At 43.0% G+C, this 26,006-nt stretch overlaps 1 protein-coding gene across 20 annotated transcripts in view; it reads right to left on the bottom strand.

The window, feature by feature from the left end:
- The window catches only part of USP28 (ubiquitin specific peptidase 28), a gene marked incomplete at both ends in the record, with an annotated part of 74,731 nt that extends 68,251 nt beyond the window's left edge, over positions 1-6,480 (bottom strand). For all 20 annotated transcript variants that reach the window (XM_080718432.1, XM_080718451.1, XM_080718435.1 and 17 more), the window contains one exon: positions 6,424-6,480. In XM_080718432.1, coding sequence (XP_080574558.1) covers positions 6,424-6,480 — 57 coding nt within the window. The remainder of the gene's footprint in view (positions 1-6,423) is intronic.
- Between the last annotated feature and the right edge of the window lie 19,526 nt (positions 6,481-26,006).

The following is a 26,006-nucleotide window of genomic DNA, read 5'->3' as shown; positions in this document are numbered from 1 at the left end:
GCGCTTGGGAGGTGGAGACAGGAGGATCCTAGCTGCTGGCTTAAGAGATCCTGTTTCAAAAAAAAAAAAAAAAAAAAAGTATAAAATAGGTCTGGGAGTGTAGCCTGGAGGTAGAAGGGTTTCCAGGAACCCCAGTACCACAAAAAAAAAAAAAAAAAAAATGCGCGCACACACACACACACCCCATAGGTTAGGGAGTATAGTTCAGAAGTAGAATGCCCCTGGATTCAATCTCCAGTACTACAAAAAAAATTAAACTAAAATAAAATCAGGTTGGGAGTGTAGCTCAGATGTAAAATATCCAGTGCCAAACATGGAAAGTTTTTAGAAAAAAGCAAAAATATCGTTAAGAGAGCAATAAAATCAAATCCCAAAACAAACAGCAATGAACAAATGGTAATGAGGGATCATAAAGCATAAAATAGTAGTAAAAGTAACAATAACAAATCAGTAATGAAAGCATGAAAATGAGACTTTGAATGAATACTTGAATAATCAAGAGAGAATGGTTAAAATAACTACTACTGAAAAATCATGGATTTGACCAGAAGGTTGTTAGTCACTGGTGACCTCTGAGATCTGCTTCATTAAACAGTAACACGTTCTTATTAAAAGCCTACTTTGGTGAGCCTCCCCATCAGGCAGCCTAGTAGATTCTGATGCTGTAAAACCACTTATTGCCATACAATGGAACCTGCTGCTGCCTGATAGGCCTCTCTTGGATGATTTGGGTAATCATCTCTCTTCTGACCCCAGACTGGTCCCCATGGCCATTTCATAGCTGGGCTTCTGCAGGTGGTGTTGCCACCTTGATCTCTGTGCTGGAATCTAGGAACAGACCTGTTTTCTTTCCTATTAGCTAACAGTTGATTCTGTCCTTCCACCCTTTTCAATACTAGGAATGGAACCCAGGGCCTCTGCAAACTGGATGGCATTAATTTGGGTGCTCTACCACTTTAGACATCCCAGATCCTCAAGCCTCTATTTTCCAAGTATGAATTCTATTGTCAATGGAAAAAATGTTTTAGAAAAGAAAACAGATGGATTTGGAAACTCTGTTTCAAAGATAAACTAAATAAAAGGAAGGAAGTCAACAAAACAACAGCTAGAGCTGGGAATGGTGGCACACTCTTGTAATCCCAGCAGTTAGGAGGCTGAGACAGGGGGATCACACAGGTTGGAAACCAGCCTCAGCTACTTTGTAAGGCGCTCAGCAACTTAGTGAGACCCTGTTTCCAAATAAAATATAAAACAGGTCAGGGAGTATAGTCCAGAGGTAGATAAGCCCCTAGGTTCCACCTCCAGTACGACAAAAAAAAGAAAAAAAAGAAAAAAAAGAAAAAAACAACAGCTAGATGGGGCAGCAGAGAATTTTGTTGTTGGTATTTTGTTTCATAATTGAAGATACATGTGCACAGTAGAATTGGAATTTTATTGATAAACTTCTCAAAATTTAATGTGAAAATAAATCATCCAGAGATCTTGTCAAAAGGCAGAATCTAACTCAAGAGATTAAGGGTGGAGATCCAAGCTGCTGATTTAAAGTGCATGCTTGTTTTCTTGGTATGAATACCTATGGTGGTTTCAACCTGTTAACAGGTCACTGAATACAGAATTGAGAGATGCTTCCCAAACTCTGCACTATTTGCTTCTGGGCCATTTAACTATTTTAGGGAGATGTCCTGAACATAGCAGCATTCATGACTTTTACCCACTAGATACCAGTAGCATCCTGTCCCAATAGTCACAACAGACCACATTTCCAGACTGAAAATATCTCTCAGAGTGCAGAATCTCTCACCAATAAGAACCAATGATCTAGGTTTATTCCTAAAGAATGAAAGAAGAAACGTTTTCTCTTCCACTGAAGAAAAGAAAAAAGAGATGGGGCATTTGGACAAATATGGAAGAGAGAGCTCTCTTTATATTAAGAAGCTCAGTCAAGTGATAGAAGATTGCCTGGGGGTGGCATTAGAAGTTTAAACTATTAGATTTCTAGAGAAGGCATTAAGAGTGTAATGGAGGCTGGGTGTGGTAATGTATGCCAGTAATCCCAGTACTTGGGAAGCTGAGACAGGAGGTGTTTGAGGCCAGCACCCACTAACTTAGTGAGACCCATAAAAAAAGGGCTGGGGTATATCTCAGAGGTAGAATGCCCCTGGGTTCGATCCCTAGAACCACACACAAACACGTAAATAAAAAATAAGTATAATCCTTCTCATAGTAGAATTTCAACAAAATAGATTAAGTTGCAGGTATAGGGCCTAGTATATAGTACATGTTCAGTTAATGTTATTACTAGTATTGGCATCATTATTTTCCTTGGAACATACTTGCTTCAGTTTGCCATGGTTTAAATGTCTTTAATGAGCTGGGCATGGAGGTACACGCCTATAATCCCAGTACTTGAGAGGTAGGATAGCAGGTTCAAAGTGAGCCTCAGCAAAGCAGTGAAGTTCTCAGGAACTTAGCAAAAAGTTGTACTATTTTCCAAACAAAAAATAAAAAATAGGGCTGGGAGTATAGCCTGAAGGTAGAAGGCCACTAGGTTCCACATCTAGCACCACAAAAAATAAATATATAAGTGTATTTAATGAAAGAGAACACATAAGGCTTGCCTGGTAAGAGGCTATCCATGTCTTAGAAATACTATTCTCACTGTGTGAACAACCATTTGTATGAGAGCTGTGGAGCCAACCAGTCATTCACTTAAGGATGTTCAAAAACCATGATTAATGAGACAACAAAAGGAAAGAAAAGGTTAATAAATCAGAAGACGGCAAAACAAGTATATTTTCACTAAAATTGGCAGGTTTTTGATAGGGCTTCAGTGATAAGAAATTTGTGATGCTAACTAACCATTAATTACTGCTGCCAAGGATGATAGGTGGTTTTTTTTAGTGGTACTGGGCGTGGAACCCAGAGGCTTTCTACCTCCAGGCTATACTCCCAGACCCATTTATATTTTATTTTGGAAACAGGGTCTCCCTAAATTGCTGAGAGCCTCACTAAGTAGCTGAGGCTGGATTCAAACCTGCGCAATCCTCCTGTCTCAGCCTCCCTAGCCCAGGGATTACAAGTGTGCGCTACCCGCTACCACGCCGGGTTAGGGATGATAGGTTTTTAAGAACCAAACTGACTTCAAGTTGTTTATCCTACAGTAACAGTAATCTTTCCTACTGGTTTTTTATCTAAGTCAAGAATTGATTGGCCGGGCTTTGTAATCCCTGCGCTTGGGATCGCGCTGGTTCGAAGCCAACCTCGCTGGTTTAAGAGACCCTGTTTCCAAATAAAAAAATATAAAAATAGGTCTGGGAGTTTAACCCGGAGAGGTATAAGGGTTTCCAGGAACCCCAGTACCACCACCACCAAAAAAAAAAAAAAGAATTAAACTGAGCCGGGCACAGTAGCACATAATCCCAATACTTCGGAGGTTGAGACAGTAGGATTGCAGATTTGAAGACAGCCTCAGCAACTGAGACCCACAGCAACCTAGCAAAATCCTGTTTCAAAATAAAAAGGCCTGAGAGTGTAGCTCAGAGGTAGAATGAACGACCGTAAATTCAATCCTCAGTATAAATAAAAAGTAATCAGTAATCAGTCTGCAGTTTGGGGGAATCAGTGATATCAAAAAACATCCGCTTACCCAGACATTGTGGCACACACTTTTTTTTTTTTTTGGTGGTACTGGGGTTCCTGGAAACCCTTCTACCTCCGGACTACACTCCCAGACCTATTTTTATACTTTTTAAATTTGGAAACAGGGTCTCTTAAGCCAGCGTGGCTGGCTTCGAACCTGTGTGATCTTCCTGTCTCCGCCTCCCAAGCGCAGGGACTACAAGTGTGCGCCACCATGCGGCGTGGCACACACTTTTGATCCCAGTACTCTGGAGGCTGAGACAGAAGGATCACAAGTTTCAGCCACCCTCAGCAACTTGGTGAGGTCCTCTGCAACTTAATGAAACCCTGTTTTGTTTTGTTTTTCAGTACTGGGGTTCGAACCCAGGGTCATTCTACCTCCTAAATACGCCACCAGCTCTATTTTTTATTCTTTTTATTTTGAAACTGGGTCTGAGTTGCAAAGGGTCTCACTAAGTAGCTAAGGCTACCCTGAGAACCTGGATCCTCCTGTCTCAGCCTCCCATATGCTGGGATTACAAACTTGAAACCCTGTTTTAAAATTAAAAGGGGCTGAGGATGTAGTTCGGAGGTAAATGTCCCTGGGTTCAATCCCCAGGACACACACACACACACACACACACTTCCTGGAGCATGGTGGCACAAGCCTGTAATCCCAGTACTTGGGAGGCTGAGATAGGAAGATCGAAGGTTTGAGGCCAGCCTCAGCAACCTAAGTGAGGCTCTCAGCAACCTAGCAAGACTCTATTTAAAAAAAAAGGGGGGGGGGACTGGGAGTGTAGCCTCAGGGGTAGAATGCCACTAGGTTCAGGCCCCAGGAACCCCCCCTCCAACACACACACACACAAAGCATTCACTCTCAGTTTCAAACTCATACCCAGAAAGTACTTCAAGAGTACATTTTTCTCTCACTAAAATTCTTTGCAGGCAATAGAGTTTTGTGCTGTGTACAACCAACAGAGGAAGGGAAGCACTGTAGGTTTTAAATAGCAACTGAAAACCAGGAGAGAAAAGCTCCTCTCAACTAGAACAATTATATCTCTTTTAATGAAAGATTAAAATGCCTCAGAGAGTTCAAATAAAAGAATCCATTCTAGAGAAGAAATTATTAAAAAACTTCCCTCTAAGATATAAAAGGTATTTCCCCCATATTAAGGTCCTTCAACTCAACCTGCTAACTTCAAGCATTTTACATTAGCAAAAAACAAAAAGGGCAAACTCTATCATGCATTCCAAACTTATCATCTGTCAGTATAGGGCACATCACTGGGAAGAACAGTAAATGTCACCACTCTGCAGGTTGTCAGGGTACTGCAGCCGGCAACAGCCACCGGAGTGCCAAGCGTCCCAAAATAGCTATGACTTATATACAAATGCTCATCAAACACCTCACATACAAACTCTCCAGTAGGGAGGGCTGAAATAGGGGTCACTTCTCAGACTGTGGCAGAGATGAAGATGCCACTGATCTACAGGCATATGACATGGTCTTACATGACAGAGCCGCAACAGATTTAAGTATGACTTGCTCTCTCTTAAAATAGTCTCTTCTCTAAATCAATGACTGTCTCAAGACTAAAATTTTCCTACCTGTTTTTAAGACACTGTCCTAAAAACAAATAGAACTGCTCTCTGAAACCAAATACAAGAAAAATCCTGACCCAAATTCCAGACGGCACTGCTGAACATCTAACAATAATATTTCTATTAGAAATCAGCACATGAAACATCATCCACATACTTTTTTTTTTTTTACTTTGGCGCCTGGGATCTGAAGGTTATCTCTTTTCTACATGAGTTTAAAAAAGTATGTCCAGGTTAAATATTTCTGGTCTTCTGAGTACATCAAAAGAATAAAAGAGTCATAAAAGGTTTCTTACTTGGCAGTATCTAACAACTCTGTATCATAAATACTTTAGGAAACTTTTCACTTCCAAACTCGTATTTGAATATTTAGCACAGATTTCCCATTCTGTCTTGAAAAAGTCCAGCATTTGAGGGGTGAGGAGGTAGTGTTAAAACATTCCAAAGTAACACTAGAAGACATTCTCAAACTGCCCACTTCACAAGTTTCCTCACATAGGCATTATTAGCCTTTTAATTTTCTCCAACCCACTGTTTACTATCACTATCTTGGCCCTGAAATCCTTGTATTGATTTCAATCTTCTTAGCTATTAGGAACAGTAGAGTATAATCAGTATACCTTCTATTCATCACGCTGTTCCTGCCCCCGCCTTCTATATCTAGACAGATGAAAGTAATAATTGGGGAGGCGGCTCTCAGTTTCATGAAAAGAAAGAGGAGAGGAGAGGGCCAGGAGGGAGGTGGTGGTAACTGGGAGCCCTGGTCTTCCACACTTTGTTGATAAACCACTGTTTTAAGCGAGATAAGTTTGGTCATCTGCTTTACATTCTTTAAAACGACACTGCAATAAAACTGATCTGAGTGAAAACAAAAACAACCAACGCTGCCCCTTTCGGAAGTTTCTCTCTTCGGGTCGGGGCCCAGGAGCACTCTCCTGAATGACCCCTGCTGCAGACGAGCCCACGTGCAGCCCTTCAGAGCTGGGTTTCCAAAATGCCTAGCCCCCTCCAACTTCGGCCGCTCTTTCGCACCGGAAGATAAAGTCATCAATCAGTGCTGCCCGAGCCCGGAGAAGCCCGCAGCTCCGGGCCCAGCCTCGCCGCCCGCCCGGCCGCCCACCCCGCGGGCCTCCCGCCCGCCCCGCGCCTCGCTCCCGGGCCCCGCAGCCGCCCCCGGCTCCCGCCCGCGCCGCGGCCCACCGAGCCGTGGCAGTCGGCCGCTCCCGCCGCGTCGTCCTGCTGCAGCTCCGCGGTCATGGCCGAGGCGCCCCTCGCGGGTCACCAGCTCCCGCCGCCGCCGCCGCCGCCGCCGTCCAGGAGCAGCGGAGGCCCCGCCCCCGCCCGCAGCGCGCGCCGGAGGCCACGCCCACAGCCCGGGCCCGGCCTGCGCGGGCACGCTAGGCGCGCGGCCGAGGGCCCAGCCACTCTGCGTGCTCCCGCGCACGCCCCTCCCGGGCCGGGTTCCGACCACGTGACCAAGCCCCGCCCCCCCGGCTAACGGCCAGCCCGCCGCCCGGGCGCATGCGCGCTGTGGTCGGGAGCCTGGGGAGTCGTAGTCTGAGCGCGGGCCCCGCGCAGCCTCCCGCTGTGGGCGACCTCCGGGGAACGCGCGGTGGAGGCTTTCCTGGCGCGCCTCGTAGCCATTTCTCAGGTCACAGACAAGAAAAGATTGTGTGTGTGTGTGTGTGTGTGTGTGTGTGTGTGTGTGTGTGTGTGTGTGTGTGAGACTGGGGGTTGGACCCAGGGGCATTCTACCCCCGAGCTACACCTCCAGCCCGATTTTATTTTGTATTTAGGATTGATCGCAGGGGCTTTCTACCTGCGAGCTACCCCCCCAGCCCGATTTTTTAACCTTTATTTTGAATCAGGGTTGCGAAGGGCTCACTCGGTAGCTGAGGCTGGCCGCGAAACTGCCTTCCTCCAGTCTCAGCCTCCCAGGTACTGGGGTTACAAGCGTGCGCCCCCACACCCCGCTGGTTCACCATCTTTAAGAAAAGGAGATTTAAAAAAAAAAAAAAAAAAGGACGCAAAGGAGAGGGAGGCTAATTGCAGCGCTTTGTCTGAAGCTAATCTGATGCCCGGCTTGGTGTCCTGAACCCTGACCTGGCCGTGATGTGCAAGAATTGCCAAGTGCTCCCTTTTCAGATTTTCAGACGTTCATACTAAAATGTTGTTCGAACCGAATGTTTTTGATGTTATGTTAAAAGCTCAGCTGCCCCAATTCTGTTTTCAACAACTTGGTGCAAACTGCAACTCTCCACACAGGGGAAAAAAACCCAGGCCTTGTGTGTGCTAGGCAAGCACTCCACCACTGAGCTATATCCCCTGAGGTAGGATAGGAGAAATAAAAGTAATAGGTAGAAAGGAGATAAAAATGGGGGGGGGGTGTAGCTTTAAATCTAAAAACTCCAAGAGGATCCTTATCTTCACCCTACTAGGTATATTTTTCCTTTAAGCAAACATCTTCCCAAAGCCCACTCCTTTAATCCTTAAAAGGCTCACACATAGCCTGATGTGGTAGCACACACCTGTGATCCCAGTATTTGGGAGGTTGAGACAGAAGGATGGCAAGTTCGAGGACAGCCTCAGCAATTAATGAGCCCCTGTTTCCAAATAAAGTAAAACAGGACTGGGGTGTAGCCCAGAGGTAGAAGGCCCATACGTTCCATCCTCAGTAACACACACACACACACACACACACACAAAGGGCACACCTTTAATCCTAAAGGCCCATCTCCCCTACCTAAAGTTTCTAAGATGTTTGGTAAACCGGATCCACAAAGAGTATCTGAAGCCGGGCATGGTGGCTCACGCTTGTAATCCCAGCATTCAGGAGGCTGAGACTGGAGGATCGTGGTTCGCGGACAGCCTCAGCTACTTAGTGATGCCCTCTGCAACTCAGTGAGACCCGGTTTCAAAATAAAGAATAAAAAGTAGGGCAGGGGGTGTAGCTCGGCGGTCAAATGCCCCTGGGTTCCATCCCCAAACCCCCCCCCAAAAAAAAAATCGGGCAGGGGGTGTAGCTCAGAGGTTAAGTGACCCTGGGTTCCATCCCCAGACCCGCAAAAAAAAAAAAAAAAAGAGTATCTTTCACTTGGTCTAGCCCAGGTGCTCCCCAGCCACCCACCAATGAGATGTCAGGAACTTGAGGATTCTGAGGAAAACCAGACATCCATCCTTGATGTGTGCCCCAACCACCCCCTGGGGGGGGGTCTCCTATAAAAGAGGAACTGAGACCCTAGAGCGCCTTTCTCACTCTGGAGATGGCCCACATTCTCCCTTGAGTATGTATTTTCTACTTTCCTAACTAAACCTCTCCCTATGCCTTTTTTATTTTTTATTTTTTGTGCAGTATAGGAGATTGAACCCAGGGGCATTCTTCCTCCAACCTATACTCCCAGCCCTATTTTTTATTCTTTATTTTGAAACAGAGTCTTGCTAAGTTTCAGAGGGCCTCACTAAGTAGCTGATCCTGTGATCCTCCTGTCTCAGCCTCCCAAGTACTGGGATTATAAGTGTGCACCACCATGCCCTGCTCTCCCTATGTTTTTAACTGGCTTGTATTGAAATTCTTTTCTGCCACAGAAGCCAAGCACCAAACTGATCCTGAGTTCAAGAATCAACCTGTCACCCCCAATATCCCTCCAGGAAAATGTGACTATTAAGCCATATTCCACATATTCCTATTCAGTATATGGAATATGACTCGCAACAATCCAATATTTATCACACTTGGCTGTTCCAAATCTGCAAGGAGAGAGTGTAAAAGACCATTTTTGTTTTGTTTTGTTTTGTTTTGTACAGAAAATTGATCACAGAGGCATTCTACCTCTGAGTTACACCCCCAGCCCTTTTTTATTTTGAAATGAGGTTTTGCTTACCTTCTGAGGCTTGCCTCAGCTTCCCAAGTACTGGGGATTACAGGCATGCACCACCATGCAGAGAGAGCCTGTTTAAAGAGTACTGCTTATACCACTGTCCTGGTCTGGTTCTCAAATGATACTTTCATTATACTTTTAAATGGATGTAGGCATTGTGCCTGTGATGGAGACGGTTCACCTGCACATCTGTAGTGTGCTTCTGAGCAGTTTGTAGTAAAAAGGAAACAGGTTCAGATCAGATGCAGCTCACATGGGAGGCTTGCATACTCTTAGGCTCAAAACAGAAATACTTCCATCAAGCCAGGCATTGTGGTGCACCCTAGTAATTCTAGTAGTTGAGAGACTGAGACAAGAGGATTTCAAGGTTCACAACCAGCCTCAGCAACTTGTGAGGCCCTTTGCAATTTAGTGAAGCCCTGTTTCAAAATAAATAATAAAATAGGGTTGGGGGTATTGCTCTGAGATAGAGTGCTCCAGAGTTCCATCCCCAGTACCACACACACACATACACACATGAAATAATTCCATCTGCTGGACATTAGGGGCCCCCTAAATCTGCTGTTTACCTGACTAGTAAACAGTATATTAGCATTGATTGCAGTGATACTGCATCAGAATTCTCCCCATTCAACAGGCTGACTCTACTCATGTCTGATGGGTTTAGGATTTTTCATGTTTGTGGTTTTGACTTTTTTCCCCCTCGTGCGTAATCAAAACCTGTTCACCTAGTATTATATTTAACCATAATGCACTAATTTAATACATAAATAAAAATTTGAAATAAAATAACCTGTGCTTATAACCTCAATCTGGGCATCATTGCAGAACAAGTAGATTTCTTTCTTTCCTTTTTTTTTTTTTTTTGTGTGATGCTGGGGATTGAACTCAGGGGCATTCTACCTCCAAGAAACACCTCCAGCCTGATTTTTTTTATTATTTATTTTGAAACAAGGTCTCACTAAGTTGTAGAGAGTCTCACTAAGTAGCTGAGGCTGGCCAGGAACCAGGATCCTCCTGTCTCAGCCTCCCAAGTACTGGGATTGCAAGCATGTGCCACACTGCCTGGCTGATCAAGTTGATTTCTAAGTTCACTTTTCATGCAGTATTACATATTTCTACACTTGAAAAAAAAAAGCCTTCTAATTTTTTTTTTTTTTTTTTTTTTTGGTGGCACTGGGTGTGGAACACAGAGGCTTTCTACTTTTTCTATTTTATTTGGAAACAGGGTCTCACTAAGTTGCTGAGAGACTCACCAAGTAGCTGAGGCTGGCTTTGAACCTGCACGATCCTGCAGTCTCAGCCTCCCAAGCGTGGGGATTACAAGCATGCGCCACCACGCCCAGCTAAAAGCCTTCTATTTCTGTGTGTCTTTTCTGTGTCCGTGAAAATACCCTTACTTATTTTTGCACATTGATTTTAGGATTGCTTTTTTTTTCTTTGTTTTTGTGGCACTGGGGATTGAACTCGGGGGTGTTCTACCTCCAAGCTATACCCCAGCCCAATTTTTTATTTTTTATTTGGAAACAGGGTCTCATTAAGTTACTGAGGCTAGCCTTGAACCTGCGATCCTCCTGTCTCAGCCTCCCAGGTACTGGGATTATAAGCATGTGCCACCAGGCCCAGCTTTGGGATTGCTTATTTAATGTGTGTAAATTGTAACAAAACTCAGTAGCCTTATTCATGAAAATCTCCTTCAAAGACCACCAGAGATGGCTTATACCCCTTTCGCTGAAAAAGATATGCATAGGCTGCGTGGTAAATATAGGCCCTGAGGGGGTTTGTTGTTATTGTTTTGTTTGGGGTAATAGAGATTTTTTTTTTTTTTTTTTTTTTTTTTTTTGCGGGTCTGGGGACGGAACCCAGGGGCATTTGACCTCCAAGCTACACCCCTGCCCTATTTTTTATTCTTTATTTTGAAACTGGGTCTCACTGAATTGCTGAGGGCCTCACTGAGTAGCTGAGGCTGTCTGTGAATCGCAATCCTCCTGTCTCAGCCTCCCGAATGCTGGGATTACAAGTGTGCGCCACCACGCCCCGTGGTAATGGGGATTGAATCCAGGTGCATTCTACCACTGAGCTATACCTTCAGCCCTAATTTTTTATTTTGAAACAAGGTCTTGCTAAGTTGCTAAGGACCTTGCTAAATTGCTGAGGCTAGCCTTGAACCTGTGATTCTCCTGTCTCAATCTCCCAAGTACTAGAATTACAGGTATATGTCACTGAGCTTATTTTAGGCCCTGACTTTTAATTAAGCCTCTTTCTATGCTTGATAGTTCTAAACAGGAATCTAGAGTTAAATTGATCAAATCAACATGAACACTTTAGGTCTGGCAAGTCCATTTAGCCACCACTAACTTCCATATGGGCTGGCCATAGTAATCAGCTGGAGTGACCCTGTCCAACCATAGTGTGTGTGTGTGCGTGCGTGTATGTATTATGGTACTGGGGATTGAACCCAGAGTTATTCTACCTCTGAGTCACATCCCCAGCCCTATTTTTTAATTTTTAATTTTTGCTAGGTTGATGAAAGTCTCACTACTACTTGCTGAGGCTGGGCTTAAACCAGCAATCCTCCTATCTCAGCCTCTAAGCACTGGGATTACAGGCATGCACCAACCATGCCCAGCCCAATCATAGTATTTAAGGAATAAATACTATCCCAGCTTTCAGGAGGCTGAAACCAGAGGATCACGGTTCGAGGACAGCCTCAGCTACTTAGGCCCTCTGCAACTCAGTGAGACACGGTTTCAAAATAAAGAATAAAAAATAGGGCAAGGGGTGTAGCTCGGAGGTTGAATGCCCCTGGGTTCCATCCCCAGACCTGCAATAAATAAATAAATGAATAAATAAATAAATAAATAACGAGTAATAGCAAATGACTGACAGGGTTAAAAAAGAGATTGATTTCCAGAGTCTTTCCAGAGAAGTAATTGAACTTTGTCCCTTTCTTGGAAAATATTTGTCCTAAAGCTAAATTATTTTCTGAGTTGATTAATTTATTGTTCTCCTACATATTTACCTCAAACCTAAAATATAATATTAGAATCCCATTCAAGTAACTTGCATGAAGACAGGGTATGAGAATGAAGGGAAAGTATTGGGAAAAAAACTGAGAAAAGGGGAAAGAAATATGTACTTATATTTCTTTTCTGCTTCACTCTGTAAGAAGTTTGTTGCTGGCTTCCAAGCAACTGAATTTGAAAGCTGAAGGCTGCAGCTGATGACAGGTGTTACTGGTCTTTGAGCTAGGAATTCTATTCCAGGAATGATCTAGTCAAATGTTTTTAAGGGCCACCCCTTCAGGGGCTAAGAAGATGGTTTTCCATTACTGGGGAGGAAAAAGTATGAATATTTCTGTTATGACACCTAAGAATTAGTTCATGTATAAGTTAAGTTATAGGTGTTAAAAAGATACTTCAGAAAATTCTTTCTTGTGTTAGTTGAAAAGTGGATTCCCAACTTTACTGAAATGTGATAAGAAGTTAGTAGAGAATTGAAATAACTTTTAGTAAAGTTCATGAGTTCATTTTAGAAGCACTTGATTTGGTAATCAAAAATCAGATGTCTCCTTTTTGTTTCTCTAGAAAAAGTAGAGACACACTAAAGGCTCTAAATCACAAAATATGAGCTGGGCGTGGTGGTGCACATTTATAATCACAGTACTTGGGAGGCTAAGACAGGAGGATAGCAGGTTTGAGGCCAGCCTCAGCCATTAGCGAGACCCTATTTCCAAATAAAAAGTAAAATAGGGCTGAGATGTATCTTGGAGGTTGGATTACAGGAATGTGGAAGCATGTCAAGCTAAAAATTAATTTTGGAGTCCTACTTTATAGCATAAATTAATTTTAGGTGGATTAAAAACTTAAATGTAACAAACAACTTAAAATTTTTCCAGTGTTCTTTTGGGAGAATTTCAATGCATTGGGGATAAAGGGAGTTTTCTTTAACCTGACACAAAAAAGCACAAGCTACAAAAAAGAAAAAGAGTAATAAAATCAAATTCTCTTTAGCCAAGCGTGGTGGCACACATCTGCAATCCCAGAACTTGGGATGTTGAGACAAGAGGATGACAGGTTCAAGGCCAGCCTTAGCAACTTAGTGAGACTCTTAGCAACTGAGCAAGACCCTGCTTCACAATTAAAAAAAAAAAAATTTTTTTTAAGCAGGGTTGGTTCAGCTGGGCGTGGTGGCTCACGCTTGTAATCCCAGCATTCAGGAGGCTGAAATCAGAGGATCTCGGTTCACAGCCAGCCTCAGCTACTTAGGCCCTCTGCAACTCAGATCCTGTTTCAAAATAAAGAATAAAAAATAGGGCTGGGGTGTGGCTCGAAGGTAGAATGCCCCTCGGTTCCATCCCCAGTACTGGAAAAAAAGGGGGGGGGGCTGGCTCAGATCTCGCTTGTAATTCCAGTACTTGGGAGGCTGAGACAGGTGGATCACAGGTTCGAAGCCAACCTCTGCAGCTTAGTGAGGCTCTCAGCAACTTAGTGAGAGACCCTGTTTCCAAATAAAATATAAAAATATAAAATAGGTCTGGATGTATAGCATGGAGGTAGAAGGCCCCCGGGTTCCGTCCCCAGTACCACACACACACACACACACACACACACACACACACACACTCAATTATCTTTATTTTTTCTTTTTTTCAGTATAGAGGATGAACCCAGGGCCTTGTATATGAGAGGCAAGCACTCTACTACTTGTATGAGAGGCAAGCACTCTACTACTAAGCTATATTCCCAGCCCCAATTATTGTGAAACTAAGAATTTCTTTTCAATGAAAGGTACCATGAAGAAAACAAAAGTATCCACAAATTAGAGAAAATATAATATATGAAAACGATAAAATACTAATATCTAGAACAAAGTTTGTCAACTTTGGCATTGTGAGTATATTATATCATACAATTCTATGTTGTGGGGGTTCATCCTATGCTTTGTAGTATATCTAGCCTCTATATACTCAATGCCAGTTGTGACCAACAAAAACATCTCAAGACATTGCCAGATGTATTTGAAGATGTGAACTTTTCTTTAGTTCAGAACTACAGATCAACTTAAAACAGAAATGGAATATAAAAAAGTAAATCTCTTTACAGAAGAAGAAACCCAATCACATGAAGATGCTGAACTCAGTGGTATATTATGGATTAAAACACAAAGATAGCTAGGCATGATGGTGCATGCTTGTAATCCCAGTACTTGGGAGTACTACAGGAGGATCACACATTGGCAGCCAGTCTCAACAACTTAATAAGGCCCTCTGCAATTTAATGAGAACTTGTTTCAAAATAAAGAATAAAAAATGGGTCTGGTGCTGTAGCTCGGAGGTAGAATGCCTCTGGATTCCATCCTGAGTACCACACAAACACACACACACACACACACACACACACACACACACACACACACAAGTGGTGGCTCTTGCCTATAATCCCAATCCTTGGGAGGCTGAGACAGGAGAACTAAAGGTTTGAGACCAGTAACTTAGTGAGACTGTGTTTCAAAATAAAAGAATCAAGCTGGGCATAGTGGCACATTTTTGTAATCCCAGTACTTGGGAGGCTGAGACTGGAGGATCGCAGGTTCACAGCCAGCCTCAGCTACTTAGTGAGGCTCTTTGCAATTTAGTGAGACCCTGTTTCAAGATAAAGAAGAAAAAATAGGGCTGGGGGTGTAGCTCAGAGGTAGAAGAATGCCTCTGGGTTCAATCTCTAGCCCTGCGGGGGAAAAAAAATCAAGTAGGGCTAGGAGTATAACTCAAGAGGTAGAATGGCCCAGGGTTCAATCTCTAGTACCACAAAAATAAAATAAAGTTGGGAGTATAGCTCAGAGGTAGAATGCCCCAGGTTCAATGCCCCTGGGTTCAATCCCCAGTACCAAAACAAAATGAAACAAAACAAAACACAACACAGGAAGACACCATTTCATGCTTAAAATTGGCAAATATATGTGTGTATATGTGTGTATATGTATTTTGTATGTGTGTGTGGTACTGGGGATTGGACCTAGAGTCTTTCTACCTCCAAGTTATACCCCAGCCTTTTTTTTTCTTTTCTTGAAATGGAGTTTCTCTCAGTTGCTGAGAGTCCTACTAATTTGCTAAGTTTGTCCTTAAACCTGCAGTCTTCCAGTCTCAGCCTCCCAAGTACTGGGATTATAGGCATGTATCACCATGTCTGGCAACAAATATTTTTAAATGCCACAATAACAGACAAGCATGGTGGTGCACGCCTATAATCCCAGTACTTTGGAGAATGAGATAGGAAGATGGCAGGTTCCAGAACAGTCCCAGCAGTATAGAGAGACTCTTAGCAACCTAGAAAGACACTATTTCAAAACAAAAATACAAAGGGCTGAGGTAGGGGTGTAGCATGGAGGTAGAATGCTCCTGGCTCAATCCCCAGTACTACTACTAAAAAAAAAAAAACCCCACAGTAACAGGTGATGAAATTGTTGAATGTGAGGCAGCAGAACTCACTGAAAATGTTAATTAGTAGGACCACTCTTAAAGACAACTTGACATTAATTACTAAAATTTGAAATTGTACATGCTTCTTGGCCAGAAATTTCTCTCCTAAATGTTCTCGAGAAAAAAAAAAATCTTGCCCATTTGTACCAAGAAAAATGTTCAAAAATATTCACAGGAGTGTGTGTGTGTGTGTGTGTGTGTGTGTGGTACTGAGAATTGGACCCAGGAGCATTCTACCTCCGAGCTATATCCCCAGCCCTATTTTATTTTTATTCTGAAACAGGGTCTTGCTAGGTTGATGAGAGTCTCACTACTTGCTGAGACTGTCCTTGAACCTGCGATCCTCCTGTCTCAGCATTCTAAATACTGGGGTTAACAGGCATGCAACACTGTGCCTGGCTTTTACAGGATTTTTAACAAAACAAAACAAATTATATTAACAATGCAGCTGATAAATTGCATAGCCGTAAAAACACTACTCGCCAGTGAAAACGAATGGTCCACAGCTATGCAACATCTTGGAAGAATCTCAGGGACACAATGTTATGGGGCAAAAACCAACTCACAGAAGATGTTGTGCAATGGGACTCCATTTCTATTACAAAGGCATAATGTAACCAGGTCTTTGACACTCCATTTTTGCCTGCAAATGTCCCATGGCGGGGGCTAAAGATAGGATTAAAATAGACTTGGCATCTCTGCCTCTTGCATCTGTCTCTTTTACTGAGGCAACTTGGGTTCTAGGAACAACAGGTCTGATTGCTAAACATCTGGTGATCTGGTGGAAGATCCCCTCCAGGCAAAAGCACTTTCTTTTCTTTTCTTTAATTTTCTTTCTTTTTTCTTTTTTCTTTTCTTTTCTTTCCTTTTCCTTTCCTTTTCATTTCTTTCTTTCTTTCTTCCTTTTTTCGGGTATGGGGGATGGAACCTAGGGGCATTATTCAACTTCCGAGCTACACCCCCTGCCCTGTTTTTTATTCTTTATTTTGAAACAGGGTCTCATTAAGTTGCAGAGGGCCTAACTAAGTAGCTGAGGCTGTCCACGAACCACGGTCCCCCAGTCTCAGCCTCCAGAATGCTGGGATTACAAACCTGTGCCACCATGCCCGGCAACAGCACTTTATTATGCCCACAAGGCCGCGCCTGACCAGTCCTAGATGATGATGCACCAAAGCACACCTGCTTTGGGAGTTGTACAGAGCCCCAACCCTTGTCCCTATTCCCTGGTCTACAAAACCTCAACATGTATAGAAGCTTTCAGTTGACCCTCAAACACAGTACTAAGGACCAGGGTCCTCCTTGTCTTCCCAGGATAGCTGCACTGACTCTAGCTCCTTTTCTGTTTTTCACTATTACTTTCCATTTGTTTTGGGGTGTGTGAGTGGCCAGATCTAATTTGTCGGATCTCCAGAGGCCAGTAACAATCACGCTTGGTCTAGGGAGAAGAACATAAACACAATTCAGATAGTACCTATAAGACAAGGGACAGAATGTCATGAGAAGGGCATATGCAGGACTTCACAGATGATAATGTTCCAGGTTCATAATCAGGGATAGATATGAGACAGGGGCAAAGGTCAAACACTCTCCTGGGCTTTAACTCACGGTCACCAAAACAACAGATTTCAGGGTTGTTAATTGCTATGATCTGTTTTCTTCTACTCCCCAGTTATATGTTCTCTTAATAGCTGCAGTTCTGGATTCTGTGTTAACCCTACTACTTGAGAGGTCAAGACAGGAAGACTGCAGGTTCGAGGCCAGCCTCAGCAACTTAGCAAGACCCTGTTTCAAAATAAAAAATAAAAAGCCGGGCATGGTGGCGCATGCTTGTAATCCCAGCATTCGGGAGGCTGAGACCAGAGGATCGCGGTTTACAGACAGCCTCAGCTACTTAGTGAGGCCCTCCGCAAGTCAGTGAGACCTGGTTTCAAAATAAAGAATAAAAAATAGGGCAGGGGGTGTAGCTCGGAGGTTGAATGCCCTTGGGTTCCATCCCCAGACCTGTAATAATAATAATAATAATAATAATAATAATAATAATAATAATAATATATGAGGGTTTAGTTCAGAGGTAAGATGCCCCTGGGTTTACAAACAAAAACAACAACAGAAACAGCTACAGTAATTTATACTTATCATAAAGCAAAGATGTTTATACAAGGATGTGACATCTATACAAAGCACTAACATTTGGTTCCAAGCTGATCACCCAACTTGCCCTTAGAAATTAAAGTGCCCTCACAGGAAAAGAGCCAGCCTATTGAAATGTTCTGAAAGCTAATGAACATTCCTGTACTCTAGCTGATCCTATGCTCCTTTCCCAGGAATAAAATTCGTTCTCTTCTTTGTCTGTGGACCTAGCCAGATGCTCTTTCTTGGTCAGTGCCGTGACTCTCTTCTGTACAAGCATGAAGTTTTAAATAAGCCCAGCTTGGTGGCCCATGCCTGTAATCCCAGTACTTAGGATGCTGAGACAGGAGGATTGCAGGTTTGAGCAAGTTGTGAGACTCATCAGCCTAGTAAAATCCTGTTTTAAAATAAAAACTAAAATTGGACTGGGAGTGTAGTTCAAAGGTACCACACACCAAAATAAGTACCAATAATAATGAAGAAAGAAAGGAAGGCAGGCAGGCAGGTAGCATAGCTTGGAGGTAGAATGTCTCAGGGTTTAATCCCCAGTAACTAACACAACACACACACACACACACACACACACACACACACACACACACCCCACATGCCCAAATAAAGAGTCTAAAGAGTCCTACACCCATCACCATTTTGTTCGGTCTGATTCTTCCTGAAAAGCAGATACACAGGTGTTCATTTTACATTGTGTGTGTGTGTGTGTGTGTGTGTGTGTGTGTGTGTGTGTGTGCACACGTGCGCATGTGTCTTCCTGGGGATTAAACCCAAAGAATTCTATTTCTGATCTATACCCCCAGCCTTTTTTTTTTTTTTTTTTTTTTTTTGCTGGTCTGGGAATGGGCATTCTACCTCCGAGCTACATCCCCAGCCCTATTTTTTATTATTTATTTTGAAACAGGGTCTCATTGAGTTCCAAAGGGCCTCACTAAGTAGCTGAGGCTGTCCGCAACCCATGATCCTCCTGTCTCAGCCTCCCAAATGCTGGGATTACAAGCGTGTGCCACCATGCCCAGCTCCCCCAGCCCTTTTTAAACTTTTTGTTTTGAATCAGGGCCTCACTAGGTTGTTGAGAGTCTCCCTAAATTGCTACAGCTGTCCTTGAACCTGTGATCCTCCTGTCTCAGCCTCCCAAGTACCGAGATTATAGCCGTGGGCCACCACATTGGGTTTGCATACATTTTATAATTACATACAAATAAAAGTAGAGAACATGTTTCTAAAATGAAGATAAAAAATACCAAAAATATTCTCATTTCCCTACTAATTTTTTTTTTTTTTTTTTTTTTGTGGTACTGGGGGTGGAACCCAGAGGCTTTCTACCTCCGGGCTATACTCCCAGACCTTTTTTATATTTTATTTGGAAACAGGGTCTCACTAAGTTGCTGAAAGCCTCACTAAGTAGCTGAGGCTGGCTTCGAACCTGTGCAATCCTCCTGTCTCAGCCTCCCAAGCGCAGGGATTACAAGCGTGCACCACCACACCTGGCTCCTACTAATATCTTTGTGCCTTCAAAAGATTCTGAGAAACAAAAGTGACTTGAGGTACCGAAGAAAACTCTTCCCTGCTGGCTGATGTTGAGGCAAGGACTTAACATTCTCAACTAACCAGTAAGAAATAAAATTGGGGTATCTTCAGGATAAAATAAATGAAATAGTGCCATATCATTTTGTGCAGAGTGTGCCAAAAATACAGACTTGAGTTCATGTTTAAGGAGTTAAGTCTGTTTTGTAAAATAGTTTCCCTTTAAGCTCCTATCTTATGGGAAAAGACGTCTGTTTCAAAGTTGAACCCTACTTTAAAAAAATTATATATATATATATGGTTTAGGAAAGAACCAGAAAGAAACCCAGAAAAAGGAAAAAGAAACTTGTATAATATGCAAATACTGGGACATAAATTGAGATGCTTAGGTAATTTTATTTTATTTTTTCACCCAGGGCAGGGACATTACTGTACCAGTATTGGGAATGGCCTAGGAAGATTTGAGAAAGCTATGATTATTAATATATTTCAAAAATTGGGTGAAGGGCAAATCTGTGCAAGGACTCGATTTCTGCCTAAAAGCAGGCAACTATTCCAATGTAAATTAACCTAGTTAAAAGTAATTAACAAGTCAATAGGAGAGGAGAACTAGGCTTTTCTAGATCTAAAGACAGATCTACATGATTAGATAAGCTAGCTAAGATGGTAGGAGGGGTCGACCTTCATGAAAGGAGACACCTTGCCACACCTTGTTGGTGGAGGTACCTTACAGGGTAAGGGGAGGTACCTTACAGGGATGTTCACTAAGTCAGAATCATGTAAACAAGGAGGTCATGGGTATAAAAAGGTTGAGTCCACTTGTGATCCCTTTGGTGTAATAATTCGAGTCACCCCTCCACGCCAGTCTGGTATGGAGCTGTACCTATCCTCTGTATTTCTATCTTTCTAATAAACTTCTTTAAATCTTCAGCAACTGTCCAAGCTATGCATATTTATTCTTAGCTTAGGACAAGAACCTGCAGTAATTTTCTGTTTTTGGTCGTTTTGGGTTTTGTTGTGGTTTGAGGGAAAGTGTGTCCGGGACCCTAACAGGGGTCCCCGGGAACAGTTTCCCCAGAACCATATTCTCCCCAAATCCGTAACAATTACTAAAGTGAAAAATCTTCTTCCTCAAATTATTGAAATTTGAAAGAACAGATGGAAGAAAAACAACTAATACAACTAATGCCAATTTGCCTCCAGAAATGCATTTTTTTTTTCTGATTTGACACATGACTCTGGAAAGAAAAATAACTTTTTTGTGGCGGAGGTACTGGGGATTGACCCAGATGCATTCTACCTTCCAGCTACACCCCTAGCCCTTTTTAAAATTTTTGTGTTGTTGTTGTTTTGAAATGATCTTACTAGATAGCTGAGAGTCTCACTAGGTTGATGAAGCTGTCCTCAAATTTGTGATCCTTATGTCTCAGCCTTCTAAGTGCTAGAATTACAGATGTGCACTGCCATACCCAGCTGAAAAATAACATTTTTACTTATTTTATTTTTATTCTTTTTTTTTGTACTGGAGATTGAACCCAGAGGCATTCTACCTCCAAGCTACACACCCAGCCATATTTTTTATTCTTTATTTTGAAACTGGGTCTAAGTTGCAGAGGGCCTCACTTAGTAGCTGAGGCTGGCCACAAACCCAGATCTTCCTCTTCCTGTCTTAGCCTCCCAAATGCTAAGATTATAAGCATACGCCACCACACCCGGATTCCCCAACACTTTTTTAGTGTTTTATTTTGAAACAGAGTCTTGCTAGGACACTGAGGGTCTCTCTAAATTGTTGAGGCTGGTTTTGAACCTGCAGTCCTCCTGTCTCAATCTCCCAAGTATTGGGATTACAGGCCTGCACCAACACACCTTGCTGAAAAATAGCATTTTTAGAAGAAGGAATATCTAACAGTACTAAGAGTTTTCCCTGTATGAACTTTTTTAAGGAGGGTACTGTGGATGGAATCCAGGGGCATTCTACCTCTGAGCTTTATCAGCAGCCCTATTTTCTATTCTTTACTCATTTATTTTGCAGTACTGGGGATGGAACCCAGGGGCTTTGTACCTCCAAGATACACCCCCAGCCTATTTTTTTTACTTACTTACTTACTTACTTACTTACTTTATTTATTTATTTATTTATTTATTTTGTGGTACTGGGGGTGGAACCCAGAGGCTTTCTACCACCGGGCTATACTCCCAGACCTTTTTTATATTTTATTTGGAAACAGGGTCTCACTACGTTGCTGAAAGCCTCACTAAGTAGCTGAGGCTGGCTTTGAACCAGTGCGATCCTCCTGTTTCAGCCTCCCAATCGTGGGATTACAAGCGTGAGCCACCACGCCCGGCTCACTCTTTTTATTTTTTAAAACAGGGTCTCACTGAGTTGGGAAGGGCCTCACTAAGGCGCTAAGGCTGTCCTTGGACTGTGATTCTCCAGTCTTTGCCTCCAAATGCTGGGATTACAAGCATGCGCCACCACGCCCAGCATATTCTTTATTTTTATTTGTTATTATTTATTATTTATTTATTTGTTTGTTTGTTTCTTGGGCTGGGGTTCCTGGAAGCCCTTCTGCTTCTGGGCTGCACTCCCAAACCTATTTTTTAAATTTGGAAACAGGATCTCCTAAACCAGCAAGGCTGGTTTCAAACCTGCATAATCCTCCTATCTCTGCCTCCCAAGAGCAGAGATTACAAGCGTGTACCACCACTCCTGGCCTCTTCTTTCTTTCTTTCTTTCTTTCTTTCTTTCTTTCTTTCTTTCTTTCTTTCTTTCTTTCTTTCTTTCTTTCTTTCTTTCTTTTGGTGGTACTGGGGTTCCTGGAAGCCCTTCTACCTTTGGGCTACACTCCCAGACCATTTTTTATATTTTTAAAATTTGGAAACAGGGTCTCTTAAGCCAGTGCGGCTGGCTTCAAACCTGCGCGATCCTCCTGTCTCCGCCTCCCAAGTGCAGGGATTACAAGCATGCGCCACCACTCCCGGCTCTATTCTTTATTTTTAAAGAAGGTCTCACTAAGTTGCAGAAGGCCTTACTAAATAACTGAGGCTGTCTGGGAACCTGCAATCCACCTGTCAGCCTCCCAAGTACTGTGATTACAAGTGTGTGCCACTATGCCTGCCATATATGAATTCTTTTTATCCTGGCAATATTTTATGAAGTAAGGGCTAGTATTATTACTGTACTAGTATTGGGAATGGCCTAGGAAGATTTGGGAAAGCTATGATTATTAATATATTTCAAAAGAAAATGATCATAGCTTTCCCAAATCTTCCTAGGCCATTCCCAAAACTGGTACATGGATGATCTTGGGTTGATTGGGGTCCTCATTAGTTGATTGACGGCTAAGCTAGGATATCCTAAATTATAGGTTTTCTCAGAAATCTTGTTAACTCTAGGATCTACAGGTTTCCCAAGATTTTATGATAGAGTCAGGCCTGGGAAAAGAACTGGTTTGTGGACTACAGGCAGAAGCATTCAGCTCAAGGTTCTTATATCAAAGTTATATTTTTACTTTTCCTTCCTGTCTGTCTCCTTTCTACCTACTTATTACTTCTATCCTACATCACTTCCAGACTTATTTTATAATTTTTTTGGAAACAGGGTCTCACTAAGTTGCTGAGAGCCACACTCAGTAGCTAAGGCTGGCTTTGAACCTAAGCAATCCTCCTGTCACAGCCTCCCCAGTGCTGGGATTACAAGCGTGTGCCACCACGCCTGGCCGTGTAGGTTTATTTGGTGGCGTTCATACAATGGTGGAAAAGGATGCTTGCTCCAGTTTGAGCAATGCATATTTATTTTTTTGCATAAATCAAAACATATTCATCTGCTAACATATAATGTTCAACATTTTCCCATCATGTTCTTTAGATGAGCTCATAGCCAGATCATTCAGATGCCAGAAGATGCATCCCTCAAATCAAGTCAAATAGTCTTAGTTTTACCATCAGCCCATTCCATTGGTTTTGACAATGAATGGTACAGCATAATACAGCAGTTGTTGGATTGCTGCTTATCTTTTCATAAGGCTAGGGCAATAAAAGTTGAGAATCCTCCATTTTATGTCACATGACTAACATTTTTGTACCAGTATTGGGAATGGCTTAGGAAGACTTGAGAAAGCTCTGATTATTAATATATTTCAAAAATAATTGTGTCACCGGGCGTGGTGAAGCACGCTTGTAATCCCTGCGCTTGGGAGGCTGAGACAGGAGGATTGCACAGGTTCAAAGCCAGCCTCAGCTACTTAGTGAGGCTCTTGGCAACTTAGTGAGACCCTGTTTCCAAATAAAATATAAAAAAGGTCTGGGAGTATAGCCCGGTGGTAGAAAGCCTCTGGGTTCCACCCCCAGTACCACCAAAAAAAAAAAAAAAAAAAAAAAAAAAAAAAAAAATTGTGTCAAAATGCTGGCAGACCTGGGTAAAGAAAGGACTTGATTTTTGCCTAAAAGCAGGCAGCTATTCCAATGTAAATTAACCTAGCTAAAAGTAATTAACAAGTCAATAGAGGAGAGCTAGGGCTTCCTCTTTCTAAAGACAGATCTACATGATAGTCTAGGGAGGATAGAGCAGGGGGTTGATCTTCGACCTTCTTGAAAGGAGACACCTTGCCACACTTTGCTGGGGGAGGTACCTTACAGGGATGTTCACTAACTCAGAATTACATAAACAAGATGGAGGTCATGGGTATAAAAAAGGTCGAGTCCACGTATGATCCCTTTGGTGTATTCATTCGAGTCACCCCTCCATGCCATTCAGACGTGGAGCTGTAACTATCTCCTGTATTTCTATCTTTTTAATAAACTTCTTTAAATCTTCAGTAACTGTCCAAGCTATATATATTTATACTTAGCTCAGGACAAGAACCCACAGTTTTCTTCTGTTTTTGATTGTTTTGGGTTTTGTTGTGGTTTGAGGGAAAGTGTGTCCGGGACCCTAACAGGGGTCACCGGGAACAGTTTCCCCACAACCATATTCTCCGAATCCATAACATATTTGGCGCCCACGCGGGGCTAACTTTGTTTTGGGTCATCCCACTATGTCACTCTGTGGCGTGTTGCTTTGCTCTAAGCTCTAACTTTCCATTTTTCTTTTCTTTTCTTTTCTTTTTTTTTTTTTTTTTGCGGGTCTGGGTATGGAACCCAGGGGCATTTGACCTCTGAGCTACACCCCCTTCCCTAGTTTTTATTCTTTATTTTGAAACTGGGTCTCACTGAGTTGCAGAGGGCCTCACTGAGTAGCTGAGGCTGTCCGTGAACCGCGATCCTCCAGGTTTCAGCCTCCTGAATGCTGGGATTACAAGCGTGCGCCACCACACCCGGCTAACTTTCCCTTTTTCTAAGGGCGCCAATCCATAACAATTTTCAAGCTGACACACTTTCCTAAAGCTTTCTACTTCTTGATATCAGAGCACTTTTGCACAAACCAACTGTTTGCTCCAGAGCTCCATAGTTACTTGTGTACCTTAAATCAGCCGACACTCTCTATAGGCTGCAGCTTCTCACAGTGGCTGAAAAGCCAGACAGCCTCATCAAGCCCTTCCTTCCTTCAACTGAGCTATATAAACCCAGTGTTTTAAATTTTATTTTGAGACAGAGTCTCACTGAGTTACCCAGGCTGGCGTCAAACTTGCATTCCTCCAGCCTCAGCCTCCTGAGTCACTGAGCAATTCCACTGCTGTAGGGGTGCTGGAAAGCAGGCTGGAAGAAGCGCTTTCCCCCCAGTATGAGAAGTTAACTAGAGAAGTCTTCTTCCATATTAGGATTAGAAATAAGGTATTAAAATATAGAGTTAAGATAGAGAAGTAAGGTAGGATTGGAAATAGAATGAAGATCCATAAGCCCAGCTGCCCAGGTTGCAGGATTCAAGGACAGGGAAGGGGACCCACAAGGTCAAAGCCTCTAATCTCCAGTTTGCCGGCCAAGGTCTTTGTAAATGGGACCCCATCCCCATATCTCTGAGCTAGATCAGCAAACAAGGCCAGATTAATCTGCTCTCCAGGCAGATTACTCAGGGCAGAGATAAGCCTGGCCCAGCCAAGGTGGGTGGGAAAGGCAGAGCAGGCTCTGACGTGTGTGGATGCATGTTTTAAAATTATTGGTTGTACTTGTTTGTCCTTGTATCCGATTGGTCGTATTCTAAGGTTGGCGGGCTCGAACTTTTGGCGGGCTCTGACGTTTGTAACCACTCCCTCGTGTGTAACCACTCCCTCCTAGGGTGATAAAATTCAGAGCGTGGAGTGGGGAGGGGTCGAACCTCGACCATAGTGTCTTGGTATCGACCCCTGGCTAGCCGGGACAGAGCTGCAGCACAATAAACCCCACGTGCATTTTACATCTCTTGTGAGTCCTTCGATATTTGGGTTGGTGGACAATTCTTGGACCCTTCATATGGGGGCTCATCCAGGATAAGCCCCTTCCCCATTTAGCGAACGGCACCAAGGGGCAGAGGTTTCATTTTGGAGCCCTCAGGCCACGAGACGTTGTTTTAAGTCCTGGGATGAGACAAGGGAAAAGGCTCGGGCATCAGGACTCTGTGATAGGCCCTTGTGACCCTTGATCGAGTCTGTTTCTTGCTCTAGATTACTCAGGAGAAGTTCAGAAGACAACAAGCACAGCTGGGCATGGTGGAGCATGACTGTAAACCCAGTATGTGAGAGGCTGAGACAGGAGGATCAAAGTTTCAAGAACAGCCTCAGCAAGCAGTGATCTCTCCAACCTAGTCAGACCCTGTTTCAAAATAAAAATAATAAACCCGTAAT

This window comes from Muscardinus avellanarius (genome assembly GCF_963383645.1).
Source record: "Muscardinus avellanarius genome assembly, chromosome: 1".
NCBI lineage: Eukaryota > Metazoa > Chordata > Mammalia > Rodentia > Gliridae > Muscardinus > Muscardinus avellanarius.
The sequence above is the reverse complement of the archived record's forward strand: the minus strand, read 5'-3'. Positions and strand labels throughout refer to the sequence as shown.